Raw genomic sequence first — 18,756 nt, forward strand, 5'->3', positions numbered from 1 at the left:
GACCACTGAGGAGAGCGCTGCTGGGAGGACTGGGATGAGGAGGACTGGGAGGACTGGGATAAGGGGGACTGGGATGAGGAGCTCCTGGCCGACGCTGTCGTGGGCTGTGCGGTGGAAAACCAGAATATGAACATTTACTGGTGATAGATTATATGTACACAGTGATGTAGCTCACCATTTATCATCATTACCTGACCACTAGTATGATGATGCTATTCTTCCTGGGTTCCTTCTGAGGGATAATCTATGTAATAATAATAATAATGTTAGTAATAATGCACGCTTGTTACACGATTTTTACTCAATAAGTAAATGATGAACTTAGTATTATTATTATTTTGCAATTGCGTTGATTCTAGCAACGGTCTGGTAGTCATAGCAACCGTCTGCCATTCAGAATTAACCGAGAGCTTCCTGCTGCGATTGACCAATCAGAATGGGTATCCAACTACACTGTGTAATAAATATCCATGTTACTATGATTAGTTTAATTTCTATCATCATCATCATCATCATCATCATCATCATCATCACACGATTCGTTGGGACGTCAGAATTGGATGCGCTTGTATGTTGCTTCTTATAAAATAATTGGAAAACATTGAAGAAGTATTTTTTCAGTTGTGCTTCTATGTGGAATTCATTACATTCAAACATGTATAAATGATGTCATGTTGTACACAAAACATAACGCAGAGGGGGAGAAGGGACGTTAATGGATCCGGTTTTTGGAACCGTCCCTTGAAGACTACACCAACGTTGTCCCACGGATCAGACTCAGGTTAGCATCTGAAGTCTGGTCGCAGTCGAGCCCAGACGGCTAACCGGCAACACAAACAGAACCATCAAAAACAGAACCAACACCAAGATAACCAACACCAGAGGAACCAACACCAACATAACCAACACAAGAAGAACCAACACTAACAGAACCAACGCCAGAAGAACAAACACCAACAGAGGCAAAAAATAAAAGAAATCTCTGAAAGAATAAGGGTTAGGGGTAGGACTGCTGGACCAGAGGTCCTATAACCCAGTAGGACTGCTGGACCAGAGGTCCTATAACCCAGTCGGACTGCTGGACCAGAGGTTCTATAACCCAGTAGGACTGCTGGACCAGAGGTCCTATAACCCAGTAGGACTGCTGGACCAGAGGTTCTATAACCCAGTAGGACTGCTGGACCAGAGGTTCTATAACCCAGTAGTACTGCTGGACCAGAGGTCCTATAACCAGTAGGACTGCTGGACCAGAGGTTCTATAACCCAGTAGGACTGCTGGACCAGAGGTTCTATAACCCAGTAGGACTGCTGGACCAGAGGTCCTATACCCAGTAGGACTGCTGGACCAGAGGTTCTATAACCCAGTAGGACTGCTGGACCAGAGGTTCTATAACCCAGTACTGCTGGACCAGAGGTCCTATAACCCAGTAGGCTTGCTGGACCAGAGGTTCTATAACCCAGTAGGACTGCTGGACCAGAGGTCCTATAACCCAGTAGGCTTGCTGGACCAGAGGTCTATAACCCAGTAGGACTGCTGGACCAGAGGTATATAACCCAGTAGGACTGCTGGACCAGAGGTCCTATAACCCAGTAGGACTGCTGGACCAGAGGTTCTATAACCCAGTAGGACTGCTGGACCAGAGGTTCTATAACCCAGTAGTACTGCTGGACCAGAGGTCCTATAACCCAGTAGGACTGCTGGATCACGGAGTAACACAGGTGGTGTGAGTCCTGGTTCCCAGAGCAGAAGCAAAACGATATGTTCCGTGTGAGGAGTCAGATCTGCTTTAGGGAACGTTCACCACTCCCACGTGGTTTCAGTTGGAAGTGAGAGACTTGAATGACGTTGTTGTAAGTTAAAGGGGTAGGGCAGAGGTGGTTGGTTTAGTCATAAATTCAGAGGTGAGTAGTTTAGGTGTTGGGTCAGAGATGGTTAGTTTAGTCGTTAGGTAAGAGGTGGTTATTATAGGTGTAAGGAAGAGGTGGTTAGTTTAGGTGTTGGTCAGAGGTGGTTAGTTTAGGTGTTGGTCAGAGGTGGTTAGTTTAGGTGTTGGTCAGAGGTGGTTAGTTTAGGCGTTGGTCAGAGGTGGTTAGTCTAGGTGTTAGTTAGAGGTGGTTAGTTTAGGTCGGAGTTGGTTAGTGTAGGTGTTAGTTAGTGGTAAGGTAGTTGAAGCTCTTCTTCTGAGCCTCTCTGTTGGTGGCGTCCTAAGATGGCGTCCTCAGCTGTCTGGTGAAGACGAGGTGTTGCTCGCGTGCAGGCGCTCACACGACCCAGGTAGGTATCACATCCTCACACAGGATGTGGTGTGGGTGTACAGGAAACCACACACACACACACACACACACACACACACACACACACACACACACACACACACACCCACACACACACACACACACACACACACACACACACACACACACACACACACACCCCTGAGGCTACACAAAGGTTAACCCTGACCTGAAAATCTCAGTGGAAACCATGATAAGGATGACTTCTATATCCTCTTATCTTTATAATTTTAATCTATGGCTATGCGGCTTCTGTTCAATACTCGATTCTGATTGGTCACTAACCAACCAGCAGCGTACTGATATTCAGAACAACAGATGCTTTTTGATCTCCATGGTGACGACCCAGGGCGGGAGCGATACGACGTGCCGTGTCGCGGGGGTCGTGCGCCCCACGGCGCGGGACTGAAGACCCGGACGACCACACGGGATTGGATTCATTGAGGATCAGAGGACTGGAAGGCTGTCCTAGAATGGCCTAAAGGACTCGACCTGGTCATAGGAGACGTACTCCCGGGTTTGAATCTAAGAGCAGCGTTTGGTTCTCTGGCTCTTTTCATCAATCATTTGGACTATTCTTCTATAGCGTTAATCATTTATAGTCTTCATGAATCTCCCCGGTTTATTTCAGGGTAATGACCGCTGTGCCGAATTACATAATTCAAACATAATCACATCGTCCATGCATTATAACATAATACAGACAAAATAACGTACCACATATTACATAATACCATTCGGTATTAAAAACACAAATTACAAAGATGCTGAACCATACATCGTAATCATTTTAGATATAGTCATCATTATATATCATGACAATGCATGTTAATAACGTAGCCTACACATATGTTAAAAATATAATTACATAGTGTTAATTTATATGTACAGTATTAATTTACATGTTGTTATCATTCACATAGGCCTATATGGTATTAATTGATTTGTCGTAATTAATTAAACATATAATAATAATGTATCATATTCCTATACAATAGTTAGTATAGCTTGAATGTAGATATTTAAATAATTTACATATACAATCATTTACATGTAAAGTGTGAATGTACATATATAATGATAATTTACATATAGTCTACCTGCAAATTATGCATGTTAATTATTATATATGTACATTATTATCAGCTAAGTTACATGTTGAGTATTCATTAACATGTGAATAATCATTGACACACGTAATAATCTTTTACATGCCATACATACTATTGTAATATATATATAAATATACATACACACATATATTACACTGCACAATGGAGTCAAAGCAATGGACTGCTTGCGATGGCAATGGTTACAAACTGGAAAGTAGAACTTATTCAGATAATAACATAAGATAAAGACCAACACGAAGGCCAAAGGGTTGTGAACATCTTTCACACCCATTTATGAGTTATGGTTTCAGTGTGCATTTATATTGTTGCATCAGTAATTTTAACAGAAACAGCGCAAAGATGTGGTTCATGTATGTGTTGTGATTTCAGTGGTGTTGACTGGTCCACAGTATAGTTACTCAGTGAGCTCATAGGTTAGCTAGTGATTTGCTAATCGGTTAGTTAATCAGTGAGCTCATAGGTTAGATAATCATTCATCAAGTCAGCTGGCTAATAGGTTAACTAATGTGTTATCCCATAGTTTAGCTCATCACTGAATTCCTCCATTACCTCATAGGTAAACTAATCTTTTAGCTCATAGGTTGGCTAACGTGTAAGCTAACCGTTTAGCGAATCGTTTAGCTAGTGGATTAGCTAGGAGGTTAGGCTAATCAGTTAACTCATAAGATAGCCCAGTGATGAGGCTATGAACCCTGTGCTAGCTCCATCGCTATGCTACGTGGATGGCTGCGTACTCCACGTCCTGCAAGCTATCTCTACGGCGCACTCTGGGAGCCACTGGCATCACATCGTGATTCAGGGCCGCGTACCAAATGGACTGATCCTCCTCTTCCTCCTCCTCCGCCTCCTTCTCCCCTCGGTTGCCATAGAGACGGCCATGCTGAGACGTCCGGTGGGCCGTGGGGGGGCTCGGGGCGGGGCGGTGGGGGCGTGCGAGGGAGAGGGGCGTGTCGCTGGGAGGGGCTTGTCCAGGGTTAGAGTGCGCTGATGGATACTGAGTCATCGGCACCACTGTGTTCTGTCAACAATCACATGACAAGCTGTCCTTATCACCTGACACGCTGTCCTCTATCACAGCTACAGTCTGTCTATCACAGTCTGTCCTCTATCACAGCTACAGTCTGTCTATCACAGTCTGTCCTCTATCAGTCTGTCCATCACAGTCTGTCCTCTATCACAGTCTGTCCTCTATCACAGCTACAGTCTGTCTATCACAGTCTGTCCTCTATCACAGTCCGTCTATCACAGTCTGTCCTCTATCACAGCTACAGTCTGTCTATCACAGTCAGTCCTCTATCAGTCTGTCCATCACAGTCTGTCCTCTATCACAGTCTGTCCTCTATCCCAGCTACAGTCTGTCTATCACAGTCTGTCCTCTATCAGTCTGTCCATCACAGTCTGTCCTCTATCACAGCTACAGTCTGTCTATCACAGTCTGTCCTCTATCAGTCTGTCCATCACAGTCTGTCCTCCATCACAACTACAGTCTGTCCATCACAGTCTGTCCTCTATCCCAGCTACAGTCTGTCCATCACAGTCTGTCCTCTATCACAGCTACAGTCCTTCGTCGTGGTTCATCCATCCCTCTCGTGACAGCAGCTCTCTGCTCTTACCTGATACTCCGCCATCCTTCTGGGGTCTCCTGCATAAAGAACAGAGTGTCGTCAGTTTAACGTTAAGTCTGATGTCTACACAGCAGAGTGGGGCGATGCTCTGACCTGGGCAGCGCTGCAGGGACACAACTGACAGAGTGACCACCACCACCACACACAGGAGGACCCCCGCTGAGGCCCACAGGTAGGGCTGGAGCTGGGCCGGACCCCCGCGATCTGCACGCCGGTCTGGAAACAGTCAACGAGATGATACCGTAATCAATGAGATGATACCATAATTATTGAGATGATACCGTAATCAATGAGAGGATACCGTAACCAACGGGATGATACCGTAATCATTGAGATGATACCGTAATCAACGAGATGATACCGTAATCAATGAGATGATACCGTAATCAATGAGACGATACCGTAATCAATGAGACGATACCGTAATCAATGAGATGATACCGCGATCGATGAGATGGTACCGTAATCAATGAGATGATACCGTAATCAATGAGATGATACCGTAATCAATGAGACGATACCGTAATCAATGAGAGGATACCGTAATCGATGAGATGATACCGCGATCGATGAGATGGTACCGTAATCAATGAGATGATACCGCGATCGATGAGATGGTACCGTAATCAATGAGATGATACCGTAATCAATGAGACGATACCGTAATCGATGAGATGATACTGCGATCGATGAGATGGTACCGTAATCAATGAGATGGTACCGTAATCAATGAGATGGTACCGTAATCAATGAGATGTTACCGTAATCAATTAAATGATACCGTAACCAACGACATGATACCGTAATCAATGAGATGATACCGTAATCAATGAGATGATACCGTAATCAATGAGATGATACCGTAATCAATGAGACGATACCGTAATCAATGAGATGATACCGTAATCAATGAGATGATACCGTAATCAATGAGATGGTACCGTAATCAATGAAATGATACCGTAACCAACGACATGATACCGTAATCAATGAGATGATACCGTAATCAATGAGATGATACCGTAATCAATGAGATGATACCGTGATCAACGAGATGATACCGTAACCAAGGAGATGATACCGTAATCAATGAGATGGTAAATGGACTTCATAAACATAGCACTTTTATGTAACCAGAGGCCAGCCAAAGCACTTTACAATAGAGCCTCACATTCACCCATTCATAGACACATTCACACACACATTCACACACACATTCACACACACATTCACACACCACGCAGGGCGACAGCCAGCTCGTCATGAGCAGTCAGAGTGAGGTGTCTCGCTCAGGGACACCTCGACACTCAGCTAGGAGGAGCCGGGGATCCAACTAGCAACCTTGGGGTTACCAGCCAACCCGATCTACCCCTGAGCCACCTGCCTCACCTGATGATACTGTAATCAATGAGATGATACCCTGATAAATGAGATGATACTGTAATCAATGAGATGATACCGTGATAAATGAGATTGTACTGTAGTTAATGTTGTGCTGTAGTTAATGTTGTGCTGTAGTAGATGTTGTGCGTTAGTAGATGTTGTACTGTAGTAGACGTTGTACTGTAGTAGATGTGATTGTACTGTAGTAGATGTTTATACTATAGTTAATGTTGTACTGTAGTAGATGTTGTACTGTAGTACATGTGATTGTACTGTAGTAGATGTTGTACTGTAGTAGATGTAGTAGATGTTGTACTGTAGTTAATGTTGCACTGTAGTAGATGTGATTGTACTGTAGTAGATGTTGTGCTGTAGTAGATGTTGTACTGTAGTAGATGTTGTACTGTAGTAGATGTTGTACTGTAGTAGATGTTGTACTGTAGTAGATGTAGTAGATGTTGTACTGTAGTTAATGTTGCACTGTAGTAGATGTGATTGTGCTGTAGTAGATGTTGTACTTCAACTTTGATCCTGAGAAATTATGAAATTGTAGGTGCTTTTTGGCACGGAAAATTTGAAATGACGTGTCCCAGATCACGAATGAATAGATTAAATGACGTGACAGTGTCACGTATTTCCCTGAGACTGGGTTGGTAAATGCACTGCAGGTAGTAAACTAGGACACAAGCCCTTCAACGTACCGTCGTCTTCTTCAACAGAAACCTCTGCACTTCCTGCAGAACAAGAACATTATAAATCTACAAATGAAGAAGTGTTTACAAATGTATATGTGCGTGTGTGTGTGTGTGTTTACGCATGTGTGACTGTGTGTGTGTGTGTGTGTGTGGGTGTGTGTGTGTGTGTGTGTGTGTGTGTGTGTGTGTGTGTGTGTGTGTGTGTGTGTGTGTGTGTGTGTGTGTGTGTGTGCGTCTGAACCTGTGACAGTGATGTTGATGATATGGCCTTTGGTGAAGTTGGTTTCACATCTGTATTCCCCAGAGTGGTTGAGGAGCAGGTGAGTGAAGGTGAGGTAGGAGACACCGGAGCTATTCGACAGGCCCTCCCACCTGCTCTCCAACACGGACCCGGGCTTGTCTTTGTCCGACCCGTTTGTATATTTCACCCATGAGACACGGGGCGGTGGGTCTGAACAGAAGCTGACGGGACACTCGACCTCCAGCTGCTCGCCCTCCTGAGCCACGAGCACCTGGTTGCGGCGCACCATAATCTCCTCCGCACACTGCCCGCTCGCACCTGCAGGGAGAAACAGATGAGAGGAGCTCTGTGTGGGCATCGTCTCAGTAGGACTGCTGGACCAGAGGTCCTATAACCGAGTAGGACTGCTGGACCAGAGGTCCTATAACCCAGTAAGACTGCTGGACCAGAGGTCCTATAACCCAGTAGGACTGCTGGACCAGAGGTTCTGTAACCCAGTAGGACTGCTGGACCAGAGGTTCTATAACCCAGTAGGACTGCTGGACCAGAGGTTATATAACCCAGTAGGACTGCTGGACCAGAGGTTCTATAACCCAGTAGGACTGCTGGACCAGAGGTCCTATAACCCAGTAGGACTGCTGGACCAGAGGTTCTATAACCCAGTAGGACTGGGACCAGAGGTCCTATAACCCAGTAGGACTGCTGGACCAGAGGTTCTATAACCCAGTAGGACTGCTGGACCAGAGGTCCTATAACCCAGTAGGACTGCTGGACCAGAGGTTCTATAACCCAGTAGGACTGCTGGACCAGAGGTCCTATAACCCAGTAGGACTGCTGGACCAGAGGTTCTATAACCCAGTAGGACTGCTGGACCAGAGGTCCTATAACCCAGTAGGACTGCTGGACCAGAGGTTCTATAACCCAGTAGGACTGCTGGATCAGTTCTGCTGCAACATAGTATATGACGATCACACAAGAGAAAGATATGATTATATTGGATATAAAAAAGATTTGATAAAAATGGAATACATGCACAGCATGTATGATTAATAAATAACAATTAACACTAATGGTGTCTAATGTTAATATCATGGCTGCACCATTTTACAGATTCATACATTAAATGAACATTACAAAACAACTGCAAAGGCAATGCACGACAGAGGAATAACAGCATGAAACTGAAACACTGAACTGAAAACTTACTGAAACGATTAAAGTGAAATCATTGAACTGAAATTAATTGAAAAAAAAAATTGATTAAACTAAACCAAATCGAACCGAAATAATTAAACTGAATCGAATTAAACTAAAATAATCAAACCAAGTTAATTAAACTGAACAGAATTAATGTGAAATAATTCAACGGGACGGATATCCACTGGACAGAATTCAGCCTAAACGGGATTCCACTCGAAGAATGAAACCAGCTGAGAGCAGAACCAGCTGAGAGCAGAACCAGTAGAGAGCAGAACCAGTGGAGAGCAGAACCTGCTGAGAGCAGAACCAGCGGAGAGCAGAACCAGCGGAGAGCAGAACCAGCGGAGAGCAGAACCAGCGGAGAGCAGAACCAGCGGAGAGCAGAACCAGCGGAGAGCAGAACCAGCAGAGAGCAGAACCAGCAGAGAGCAGAACCAGCTGAGAGCAGAACCAGCTGAGAGCAGAACCAGCGGAGAGCAGAACCAGCGGAGAGCAGAACCAGCGGAGAGCAGAACCAGCGGAGAGCAGAACCAGCTGAGAGCAGAACCAGTAGAGAGCAGAACCAGTGGAGAGCAGAACCAGCTGAGAGCAGAACCAGTAGAGAGCAGAACCAGCTGAGAGCAGAACCAGCTGAGAGCAGAACCAGTAGAGAGCAGAACCAGTGTGGAGGGTCAACCTACCGCTGGTGGAAGAGCTGAGAAGGAGCAGGGGGAGCAGCCATGTGCTGGACCTCATGGTGGCTCCAGAGCAGACCCCCCAGACCAAATCCCCTAGACCAGACCCCCCAGACCAGACCCCCCAGACCAGAACCCTCAGATCAGACCCTCTCCTCAGAACAGACCGCTTGAGAAAACTAACTGAGATCTCTTCTGCTTCCTCCTACTCTCTCACTGTCTGTCTCTTTCTGCGTCTCTCTCTCAATTTAAATTACATTTGCATAGCCCTTAATGTCTCTCTCTCTCTCTCTCTCTCTCTCCTCTCTCTCTCTCTTCTCTCCTCTCTCTCTCTCTCTTCTCTCTCTCTCTCTCTCTCTCTCTCTCCCTCTCCCTCTCTCTCGGTTCATCAAGTACTTCCCCTTCCAACAGTTCGGTGTGTCTACGTGTGTGTGTGTGTGTGCGTGTGTGTTTGTGTGTGTCTATCGGCCCGATTCCACCGGACGCGTAAAGGCCTTCACACACCGTCGTTATACTGCCGCGCGACCGTCGCAGGAAGCGGCGCGACGGTCGCGCTGCAGTATAAAATCAGGAAGTTATTTATTTTATATTGTGCAATTATTCATCTACTGAATCAACAATCTCCATAAATGCAGGACCTTCTATTAAGTCTTTATGCTATATAGTGCATTCACCTTTAAAGGCCAATTGTTATTGTGTGTATTTATTGTATTGAGCTACTGGATGGCTTTATTGGTCCCCATTGGGATCAATTAAGTAGCGATCTATCTATCCAGCTATATAGCCTTAACATAGCCACACATTTACATGTATGTAATCCATTTTAATTGAACGCAAGCCCTTTTACATTTTATTGAGTTTTTTTCATTTCAACAGAACAAAGAATTGTTGCCAGACAGAGGGTGGCTGCCCTTCTTCTGCTGCGCCGTAGGCGGGCAAGGAGAAGACGACGGGTTTGGGTGCACCCCATCAATGAACGATGACAAGAACAGGGGGTAGCCTATAGCCTACCACAATCTGATCCAGGAGCTCCGTGCAGATCCTGAGAGGCACCGCCAATATTTCAATTCGCCACTAGGAAGTGTGCAATGGCAGAACCGTATGGTGTAGCCTAGTCATGATGACCTATAATTTAGTTATTATCCCTCTCTGGTGTAAATACTCTTTTGCATATATATATATATATATATATATATATATACATTTTTTTTACCGGGATAAATACAGTGATGTTATTGCTGTGCTGGACTCAGTCTATTTTATTTGAGTGCTCGAGACACTTAATGTTATTTATCCTTAAATCCAGAGAGACAGTTAATACATTATCTGATACCAGAGAGACAGTTAATACATGACTATGCATTTTTGAACTTTGCCTGTGTTTTCTATAACTTATCTATTTTATTGTATGAGAATGTTTCTATGTGAAGCACTTTGAGTCTGCTTCATTTATGAAAAGTGCTATATAAATGAAGTTGCCTTGCCTTGCCTTAAATAAATAAATAAATATATTACAAGTAATCTGGTTTCTAGTCTACATGATGTGACTAGCCATATATATGTGACTTGATTTCGTCTATTTCCCATTATGGTTAAAGGTTTGGGTACTTAGTCCACCAGTGTTGATTTCTCATCTGAAGAGCGAATCTCCAGAGCTATTGCTCGCCAGGCAATGTCATTTTTGGAGTTGACTTTGTAATGACGGTAACTTTGGTCATACAATTCGGCATATTCGTCCACCTCGACGACCAGTCTCTCATCATCCATTCTCGTAATTGTTTCTCACAAACGAAAGAGGGCGACATCCAGTGGTGAGATATAGAGGTGCCTACGGGACCCGGGATGTACAAACCCGCTTTTAAAAAGCGCTTTTTCAGGGGTGGCGAAGCTAATGAACAGAACATTGGCGTGCAGCCTAGTTGGGCGGCGCGGCCAACTAGGCTGCACGCCAATCTTCTATTCCCTAGCGTCGCCTAAGGAATGCATTGTCATGTATTAACTGTCTCTCTGGTATCAGATCATGTAGGCCTATTAACTGTCTCTCTGGATTTAAGGAAAGATAACATTAAGTGTCTCGAGCACTCAAATAAAATAGACTGGCTACTGAGTCCAGCACAGCAATAACATCATTGTATTTATCCCGAGGGATAAAAAAAACGTATATATATAAATGCAAGAGGCTGATGGTATTCATGATTTATTTTCACTGCAAAAAATAATGCATATTACATGGTAATTATTATTCAGTAATAGTAGCTAGTATAAGTTATATTGTAATGTAGTAATAATTAAAGCTATATAATAATACTGTTATATTAACAGCATTATTCATATCAACATTAATGAGCATTTGTAATGAGTGTAGCGGGTTTAACCCACGTAAACTCAGTTTTCCAACTCTTAACTGAGACAATACTAATCCCCCTTCAGATAGTCAGAGCGTAGGCCTATCGATTAATGAGGGTATTTGTATTTATATAGATAGAGATATTTCAGTGTGAAGCTGAGCTGATAGATGGCTCTTACAGTGTGTACAGTAATATTATTTAGAAGCTGTTATAACATGTAACGTTACGTAACAAATTAATGTAAAGTTACTAACGTAAGCTTATGTTGTTAACTTACGACAACCCGAGTTAGTGTAAACATTACTACATTGTAAATACAGCACGACCATATACGACTGGGAAAAGTGAATTTATGAGTTAAAAAACAATAGGTCCAATTTACAATTGAAAAGTTAACTTGTCGCCGGATGAAAGTAATTGCCATCTCTCTCCGAGAACGGGTTTGTGGTCTCCTGTCGACGCTCCTCAGAGAAGAAATCAGCTCCTTACTTCTGCCGAGGGGGGAAACAGCGCCACCCAAATCCCGCTTGTGGCCGGAAAAATATTACATCCGTAGTGATACGAACTACCATAGAGAATGAATGGGAAAAGTTAAGGAAGTTAAGGACGACTATTTTCGGCTCCGGGCAAACCATGTCTGTGGACACATTTGTATGCAGTCACATATTAATACCCCCCCCCCCCCCCCGCCACCGCCGACAAAATCTCACTCTGAACTCAGTTCAAAACGTGAGAGCCTTGGTGTCACTTTGTTTGATATTGTTTTAGATTGCTATTATAACATGGTTATAGATTTATACCACCCCCCTCCCTCCGCGTCACCAGCGTGTCTGCGTCACCGTGGGGACACCGCTCATGCACGGGAAATGACGGGACCGTATGCTATGCCCATTCCTTTATCCTTTTCGGCAAACGTGTTTGTGTAATTAATTATCTGCCGGATAACGTTTAAAAAGATAAATATTTAAAATTATATATTTACACTAAACATAAAATTGTGCATATATTTATTTTCCTTTTTTTTTTTTATAACCGCGCCACACAAGGCTTGTCGCATACATATGACGTAACACCACGCCCCGCCCCCCCAACGAGAGGAAAATGGCGGAATACCTGGCGTCCATTTTCGGGACAGAGAAAGACAAGTAAGTTGTATTTAAGTGTTTTAATGTGAATATGGGGGTTCGCTGCATCCCGCCCGGTTCCCGGCCCACGGCCGTCCGCAGCAGCGCTGCACCGGAGACCCAGAGTAGGCCCGCGGCTCCCGGGCTGCGCTTGGTCTCCGGTGCAGCGCTGCTACGGGGCTAGCCTAGCCTAGTGGGCTAACCTAGCCTAGCGGGCTAACGCGCTGAATGCACCACATGAAGGGCCGGCGGCTCCGCGCTCTCCCGGTCCGCCTGTCCGTCTCCGGGTCATCAGCGTCTGCGTTCTGCTGGGTTCTGATTTTTAATTCTGATTTGATTCCCGGGTAATGCGTAGAGCCTCCCGCCGCTATTAGCTTGGTGGCTAACCGGGTCCACCAGTGCTGGGGTCCAGTGCGGCCGATGGCCGCCGGGGGGCGTAGTGCGGCCCGGTGGCCGCCGGGGGTGTATTATGGCTCGGCGGGGTGCGTCGTGCGGCCCGTAGGGGGGCAGCAGAACATGGCCCGGGGGTTGGGGGGCTGCTTCAGTCTTTATGACGCACACACTGCACGGGTAGAGTGGTCGTAAATGGACACTCTTTATTGAGTCGACATTGAGTTTATCAACTCTGCATGGGGCTAGTGATGCACTGTGCCTGCACTGCACGAGTGTACTACCGTTTCGTTTGTATTGTTTATTGGAATTTATTTTGTCTTGCGTTGTAACTTTAGTCCCATCTCGATGATTCTCGTATTCTCTGTCGCCTGTCCTGTTGTGTTTCTAGAGCTGGAGCAGTCCAACTCATGCACTGTTCTCTTTCTAGGGTGAATTGTTCGTTCTACTTTAAGATCGGAGCGTGTAGACATGGGGACCGCTGCTCCAGACTCCACAACAAACCCACCTTCAGCCAGGTACACACACGCACGCACACACACACACACACACACACACACACACACACACACACCCCTCCTCTCACACACACACACACCCCTCCTCTCACACACACACACACCCCTCCTCTCACACACACACACACCCCTCCTCTCACACACACACACACCCCTCCTCTTCACACACACACACACACACACCCTCCTCTCTCACACACACACACACACACCCCTCCTCTCACACACACACACACACCCCTCCTCTCACACACACACACACCTCCTCACACACACACACACACACACACACACACACACACACACACCTCTACACACACACACTCTACACACACCCTCTACACACACACACACCCCTCTACACACACACACACACCCCTCTACACACACACACCCCTCTACACACACACACCTATCTACACAAACACACCTCTACACAAACACACCTCTACACAAACACACCTTCAGCCAGGTCCACGCACACCTCCAGCCAGGTCCACGCACACCTCCACATAAAGAGACACGCGCCTCCACATAAAGAGACACGCGCCTCCACATAAAGAGACACGCGCCTCCACATAAAGAGACACGCGCCTCCACATAAAGAGACACGCGCCTCCACATAAAGAGACACGCGCCTCCACATAAAGAGACACGCGCCTCCACATAAAGAGACACGCGCCTCCACATAAAGAGACACGCGCCTCCACATAAACAGTCACGCGCCTCCACATAAACAGTCACGCGCCTCCACATAAACAGTCACGCACCTCCACATAAACAGACGGACACCTCCACATAAACAGACAACAAGCTAGCGGCATTCCATGTCCTAGGCACAGTCCTAGACTGGTCTGGTCCTAGGCCTGGTCCAGTCCTAGGCTTACAACCAGGCCTGGTCCTCTGCGCCTGGTGCTAGGCCTGGTCCAGTCCTAGGCCTGGTCCTAGGACTGGTTCTTGTCCTATGCCTGGTCCAGTACTAGGCCTGGTCCAGTCCTAGGCCTGGTCCCGTCCTAGGCCTGGTCCCGTCCTAGGCCTGGTCCCGTCCTAGGCCTGGTCCCGTCCTAGGCCTGGTCCCGTCCTAGGCCTGGTCCCGTCCAAGGCCTGGTCCCGTCCTAGGCCTGGTCCAGTCCAAGGCCTCAGCCCAACGTACCCCCAGTCCCCCTCCAGCTGTGACTCACGTGTGCCTTTTGTCTTTCAGACCATAGCCCTGTTGAACATTTACCGGAACCCTCAGAACTCGGCCCAGTCTGCTGACGGCCTGCACTGTAAGTACCCCCCCCCCCCCCCCCCCCCCCCCCCCCCCAGGAAGTGAGTGTGTCTAAAGCGGTGTGTTCACCAGCTCTGGACCCGCCCACCTTAACTAGTTAGCGTCAAGGGCCACAGGAAGTGAGTGTGTCTAAAGGGGTGTGTTCACCAGCTCTGGTCCCGCCCACCTTAACCAGTTAGCGTCAAGGGCCACAGGAAGTGAGTGTGTCTAAAGGGGTGTGTTCACCAGCTCTGGTCCCGTCCACCTTAACCAGTTAGCGTCAAGGGCCATAGGAAGTGAGTGTGTCTAAAGGGGTGTGTTCACCAGCTCCGGCCCCGCCCACCTTAACCAGTTAGCGTCAAGGGCCACAGGAAGTGAGTGTGTCTAAAGGGGTGTGTTCACCAGCTCTGGTCCCGCCCACCTTAACCAGTTAGCGTCAAGGGCCACAGGAAGTGAGTGTGTCTAAAGGGGTGTGTTCACCAGCTCTGGTCCCGCCCCCAGGTGCGGTCAGCGATGTGGAGATGCAGGAGCACTATGACCAGTTCTTCGAGGTGAGCACCGTCTTGTCTTTATCGGTCAGTATCTCCCCGTGGTGTCGGCACTAGACTGACTCCTCGTGGCTCTCTCTCTCTCTCTCTCTCTGCAGGAGGTGTTCGCTGAGATGGAGGAGAAGTACGGGGAGGTGGAGGAGATGAACGTCTGTGACAACCTCGGAGACCACCTGGTGGGAAACGTCTACGTCAAGGTCCGTATAGCCTCTTGATCACGTGTATTATGTGTGTTGAGTTATATGAAGTGTATACATAGTAGGCCTGCACGATTCGGGGGGAAAATATGAATCACGGTTTTGTAGCTCAGAGTTGATACCACGATTCTCTGCCACGATTTTTTTCTAACGAAATGTCATTTTTATTTCACACATGAACCATTACCAAAAATAAAATGGCAGTGGCGAACATAGTTTTTGGCACCTCTATCACGTTGTGTCATATGGGCCTTTGTGCATATAGCAGCAGATTGTCTTTATTTGCTGGCCTTTTATAACTACTGACCAACTCTACACACAAGTAAATGTAGGCTTAAAAAACAATACATGGAACAACGAGAGGTGTGTCTGCTGGGTGTGTCCTTGCTGTGCTGGGTGCCGTGTGCGTGTCCTTGTGTGTCACGCGTGTCCCCGCTGTGCCCCGTGTGTAGTTCCGGCGGGAGGAGGATGCAGAGAAGGCGGTCATGGACCTGAACAACCGCTGGTTCAACGCCCAGGCCGTCCACGCAGAGCTGTCCCCCGTCACCGACTTCAGAGAGGCCTGCTGCCGGCAGTACGAGATGGGGTAGGCCTCACCCTCTCTCCCCGCCTGCCTCCACATCCAACCTGCCTCCCCCGCCCGTCTCACCCTCCGGCCTGTGTCTTGTGTTACAGGGAGTGCACTCGGGGGGGCTTCTGTAACTTCATGCACCTGAAGCCCATCTCCAGAGAGCTGAGGAGGGAGCTGTACGGCCGCCGCAGGAAACGGTAAGGAAGGACGCAGGAAGTCCCGCCCCCAGCAGGAAGTGGCTCTAGATCCATGTCTCCAGATGTCTAGAAGCTAAAGACTGGCCCTGTGGAGGGCTCTAGGTCCATGTCTCTAGATGTGTGGAGGGCTCTAGGTCCATGTCTCTAGATGTGTGGAGGGCTCTAGGTCCATGTCTCTAGATGTGTAGAGGGCTCTAGGTCCATGTCTCCAGATGTGTGGAGGGCTCTAGGTCCATGTCTCTAGATGTGTGGAGGGCTCTAGGTCCATGTCTCTAGATGTGTAGAGGGCTCTAGGTCCATGTCTCCAGATGTGTAGAGGGCTCTAGGTCCATGTCTCCAGATGTGTAGAGGGCTCTAGGTCCATGTCTCTAGATGTGTAGAGGGCTCTAGGTCCATGTCTCTAGATGTGTAGAGGGCTCTAGGTCCATGTCTCTAGATGTGTAGAGGGCTCTAGGTCCATGTCTCTAGATGTGTAGAGGGCTCTAGGTCCATGTCTCTAGATGTGTGGAGGGCTCTAGGTCCATGTCTCCAGATGTGTAGAGGGCTCTAGGTCCATGTCTCTAGCCAGTGGCGTGACATCATGGTGATATGATCTATTTTGTGCCCCCCTGACCCCGTCTGGGCCCGCCGGTTGCACGGTCGATATCTACGCCGCTGTCGTCCGATGTCTAGGGCCTCTGCTAATAGTTAAATCTCCTCACCTTTAGGTCTCCTTTACCTTTGGGGAAAACGTCATCGGGTCAAGGAGAGAGGAAAAGGTGCTTCCTTACAAACATAGGAAAAGACAGCGCTGTTTAAACTGAATTGGACTCCTCTCTTCCTAGCCGACGTCATTGCGTTACGGGGAGTATCGCCGACCTCTATCGTCTCTAGAGCGGAACCATGGTTTCCCGAAGTTGGACTACAACAAGCGCTATTTGATCCATGCGTTCTCGTCTTCTTATTGGTTTAAATCAGGCTGTGGCCAACAGTGGGAATCACTCAGGTCGGACTTGGCCGACAGGAATATTTTCGGCAACTTGAATCACAATTCACATGTGAAAAAAAAAAGAGGCTAAACTTATGTTGATGTTGAAATTAACTGCCCCCAGTAGTCTTTCTTAATGCTGAAGTTGGCATTTTATTTTCTTACGGTGTATATTGTGTGCTTAATAACCAGAAATGAATGAATTAATTTAGATTCAAATAATATGATCTGGAATTGGTATTCATTATTATAAATTGTATTTTCTCCTCTTCTGCTTTCCCGCGTCTCTCGTGTGTCTTTACGTTGAGTCGGTACACGAGTTTGTTTTAAACATTGCCGCCGTAAAGGATTATGGGATGCCGAATCGCCGATATCTCCTTTCCTTTCGTAAAGGAAGCTCAGGAGTAACCTAGGCTAAAGGAGGGTTAAAGGAAACATCGAGGCTCCTTTCCTACGCATTTTTAGAATTCTAACCACCTTTCCTCCAAGCGCTTCCGGGTCATTTCATTAGGAAAGGTTAATTTCCTACGCAAAAAAGAGAATTCGCACTACCCCAGCTTACATTAGCCTAGCTTATATAAGCATAGCTTTCATTAGTCTGGCTTTCATTAGTCTAGCCTCTATTCGTACTAACCTTTGACCCTGCTCTGCTCCCTCCCCAGGCACCGCTCGCGATCCCGTGAGCGCCGTTCCCGCTCCAAGGAGCGCGGTCGAGGTGGCGGCGGCGGCGGTGGCGGAGGCGGCGGCGGCGGCGGCGGAGGAGGCGAAGCTGGCGGCGGCGGCGGCGGCAGAGGCGGTGGAGGTGGAGGCGGGCGGGAAGGCGGGCGTGACGGAGGCCGTGATGGAGGGCGCGACGGCGGCCGTGACCGCGAACGGCGGCGCTCCAGAGACCGGGAACGCTCCGGCAGATTCTAACCACGCCCCCTCCAGCCCAGCCCCGCCCCCGCCCGGGAGGTGTATTAAACGTTGAAAATGTTTTGTGATTCGTTTTCTTTTTTTTAAGGACCAGCTTGTGTCGTTTCCTCTTTTTGTTATTAGTTTTTTTTTTTTTTGCAATAAAAACAATTTGTTACTCTTTACCGAGTTTGGCTGATTGATGAGCCGCTACGAAGTTTATTTCTCTGCCGTTAATTTGCTCCTGGGAGCGTGAAGGAGGAGTGGGCGGGGCGTCGAGCGGTTACGCGGCCACTACTAGAGCGACGGACCGAGTTGACGTTAACAGGCTCCCGTAGACTTCTACCGATCTTGCATATAAATATGTAAATATTTATGTAAAATGCTTTTATATAGTTATTTTATATTTATGTGTAATAGTTCTATGACTAATGGAATGTACCTCGTGTGGGTGGGTGGGTCGATACCAGGAGTCACCAGTACTTTTCCGTCTGTGGAATAAGTTTC

The 18,756-nt window shown here is 47.2% G+C and overlaps 2 protein-coding genes across 3 annotated transcripts; one reads left to right on the forward strand and one right to left on the reverse strand.

Moving 5' to 3' along the window:
* Nucleotides 1–2,687: 2,687 nt before the first annotated feature.
* Nucleotides 2,688–9,314, reverse strand: LOC130381282 (B- and T-lymphocyte attenuator-like). 2 transcript variants are annotated; one of them, XM_056588781.1, is made up of 6 exons: nt 9,253–9,314; nt 7,373–7,690; nt 7,138–7,170; nt 5,147–5,269; nt 5,042–5,070; nt 2,688–4,446 (listed from the first exon to the last, which is right to left on the reverse strand). In XM_056588781.1, exons 1-6 carry the CDS (start codon nt 9,305–9,307, stop codon nt 4,138–4,140), a joined length of 867 nt encoding a protein of 288 aa, XP_056444756.1. In that variant the 5' UTR covers nt 9,308–9,314; the 3' UTR covers nt 2,688–4,137. The 2 variants fall into 2 exon arrangements, with proteins under 2 accessions (XP_056444756.1, XP_056444757.1); XM_056588782.1 differs by lacking the exon at nt 7,138–7,170.
* A 3,334-nt stretch (nt 9,315–12,648) lies between these two features.
* Nucleotides 12,649–18,517, forward strand: LOC130380826 (splicing factor U2AF 35 kDa subunit-like). The gene is made up of 8 exons (XM_056588178.1): nt 12,649–12,739; nt 13,539–13,626; nt 14,828–14,894; nt 15,377–15,426; nt 15,522–15,620; nt 16,073–16,206; nt 16,296–16,388; nt 18,018–18,517. Exons 1-8 carry the CDS (start codon nt 12,696–12,698, stop codon nt 18,268–18,270), a joined length of 828 nt encoding a protein of 275 aa, XP_056444153.1. The 5' UTR covers nt 12,649–12,695; the 3' UTR covers nt 18,271–18,517.
* The last annotated feature ends 239 nt before the right edge of the window (nt 18,518–18,756 follow it).

This window comes from Gadus chalcogrammus, chromosome 4 (genome assembly GCF_026213295.1).
Source record: "Gadus chalcogrammus isolate NIFS_2021 chromosome 4, NIFS_Gcha_1.0, whole genome shotgun sequence".
Taxonomy (NCBI): Eukaryota; Metazoa; Chordata; class Actinopteri; order Gadiformes; family Gadidae; genus Gadus; species Gadus chalcogrammus.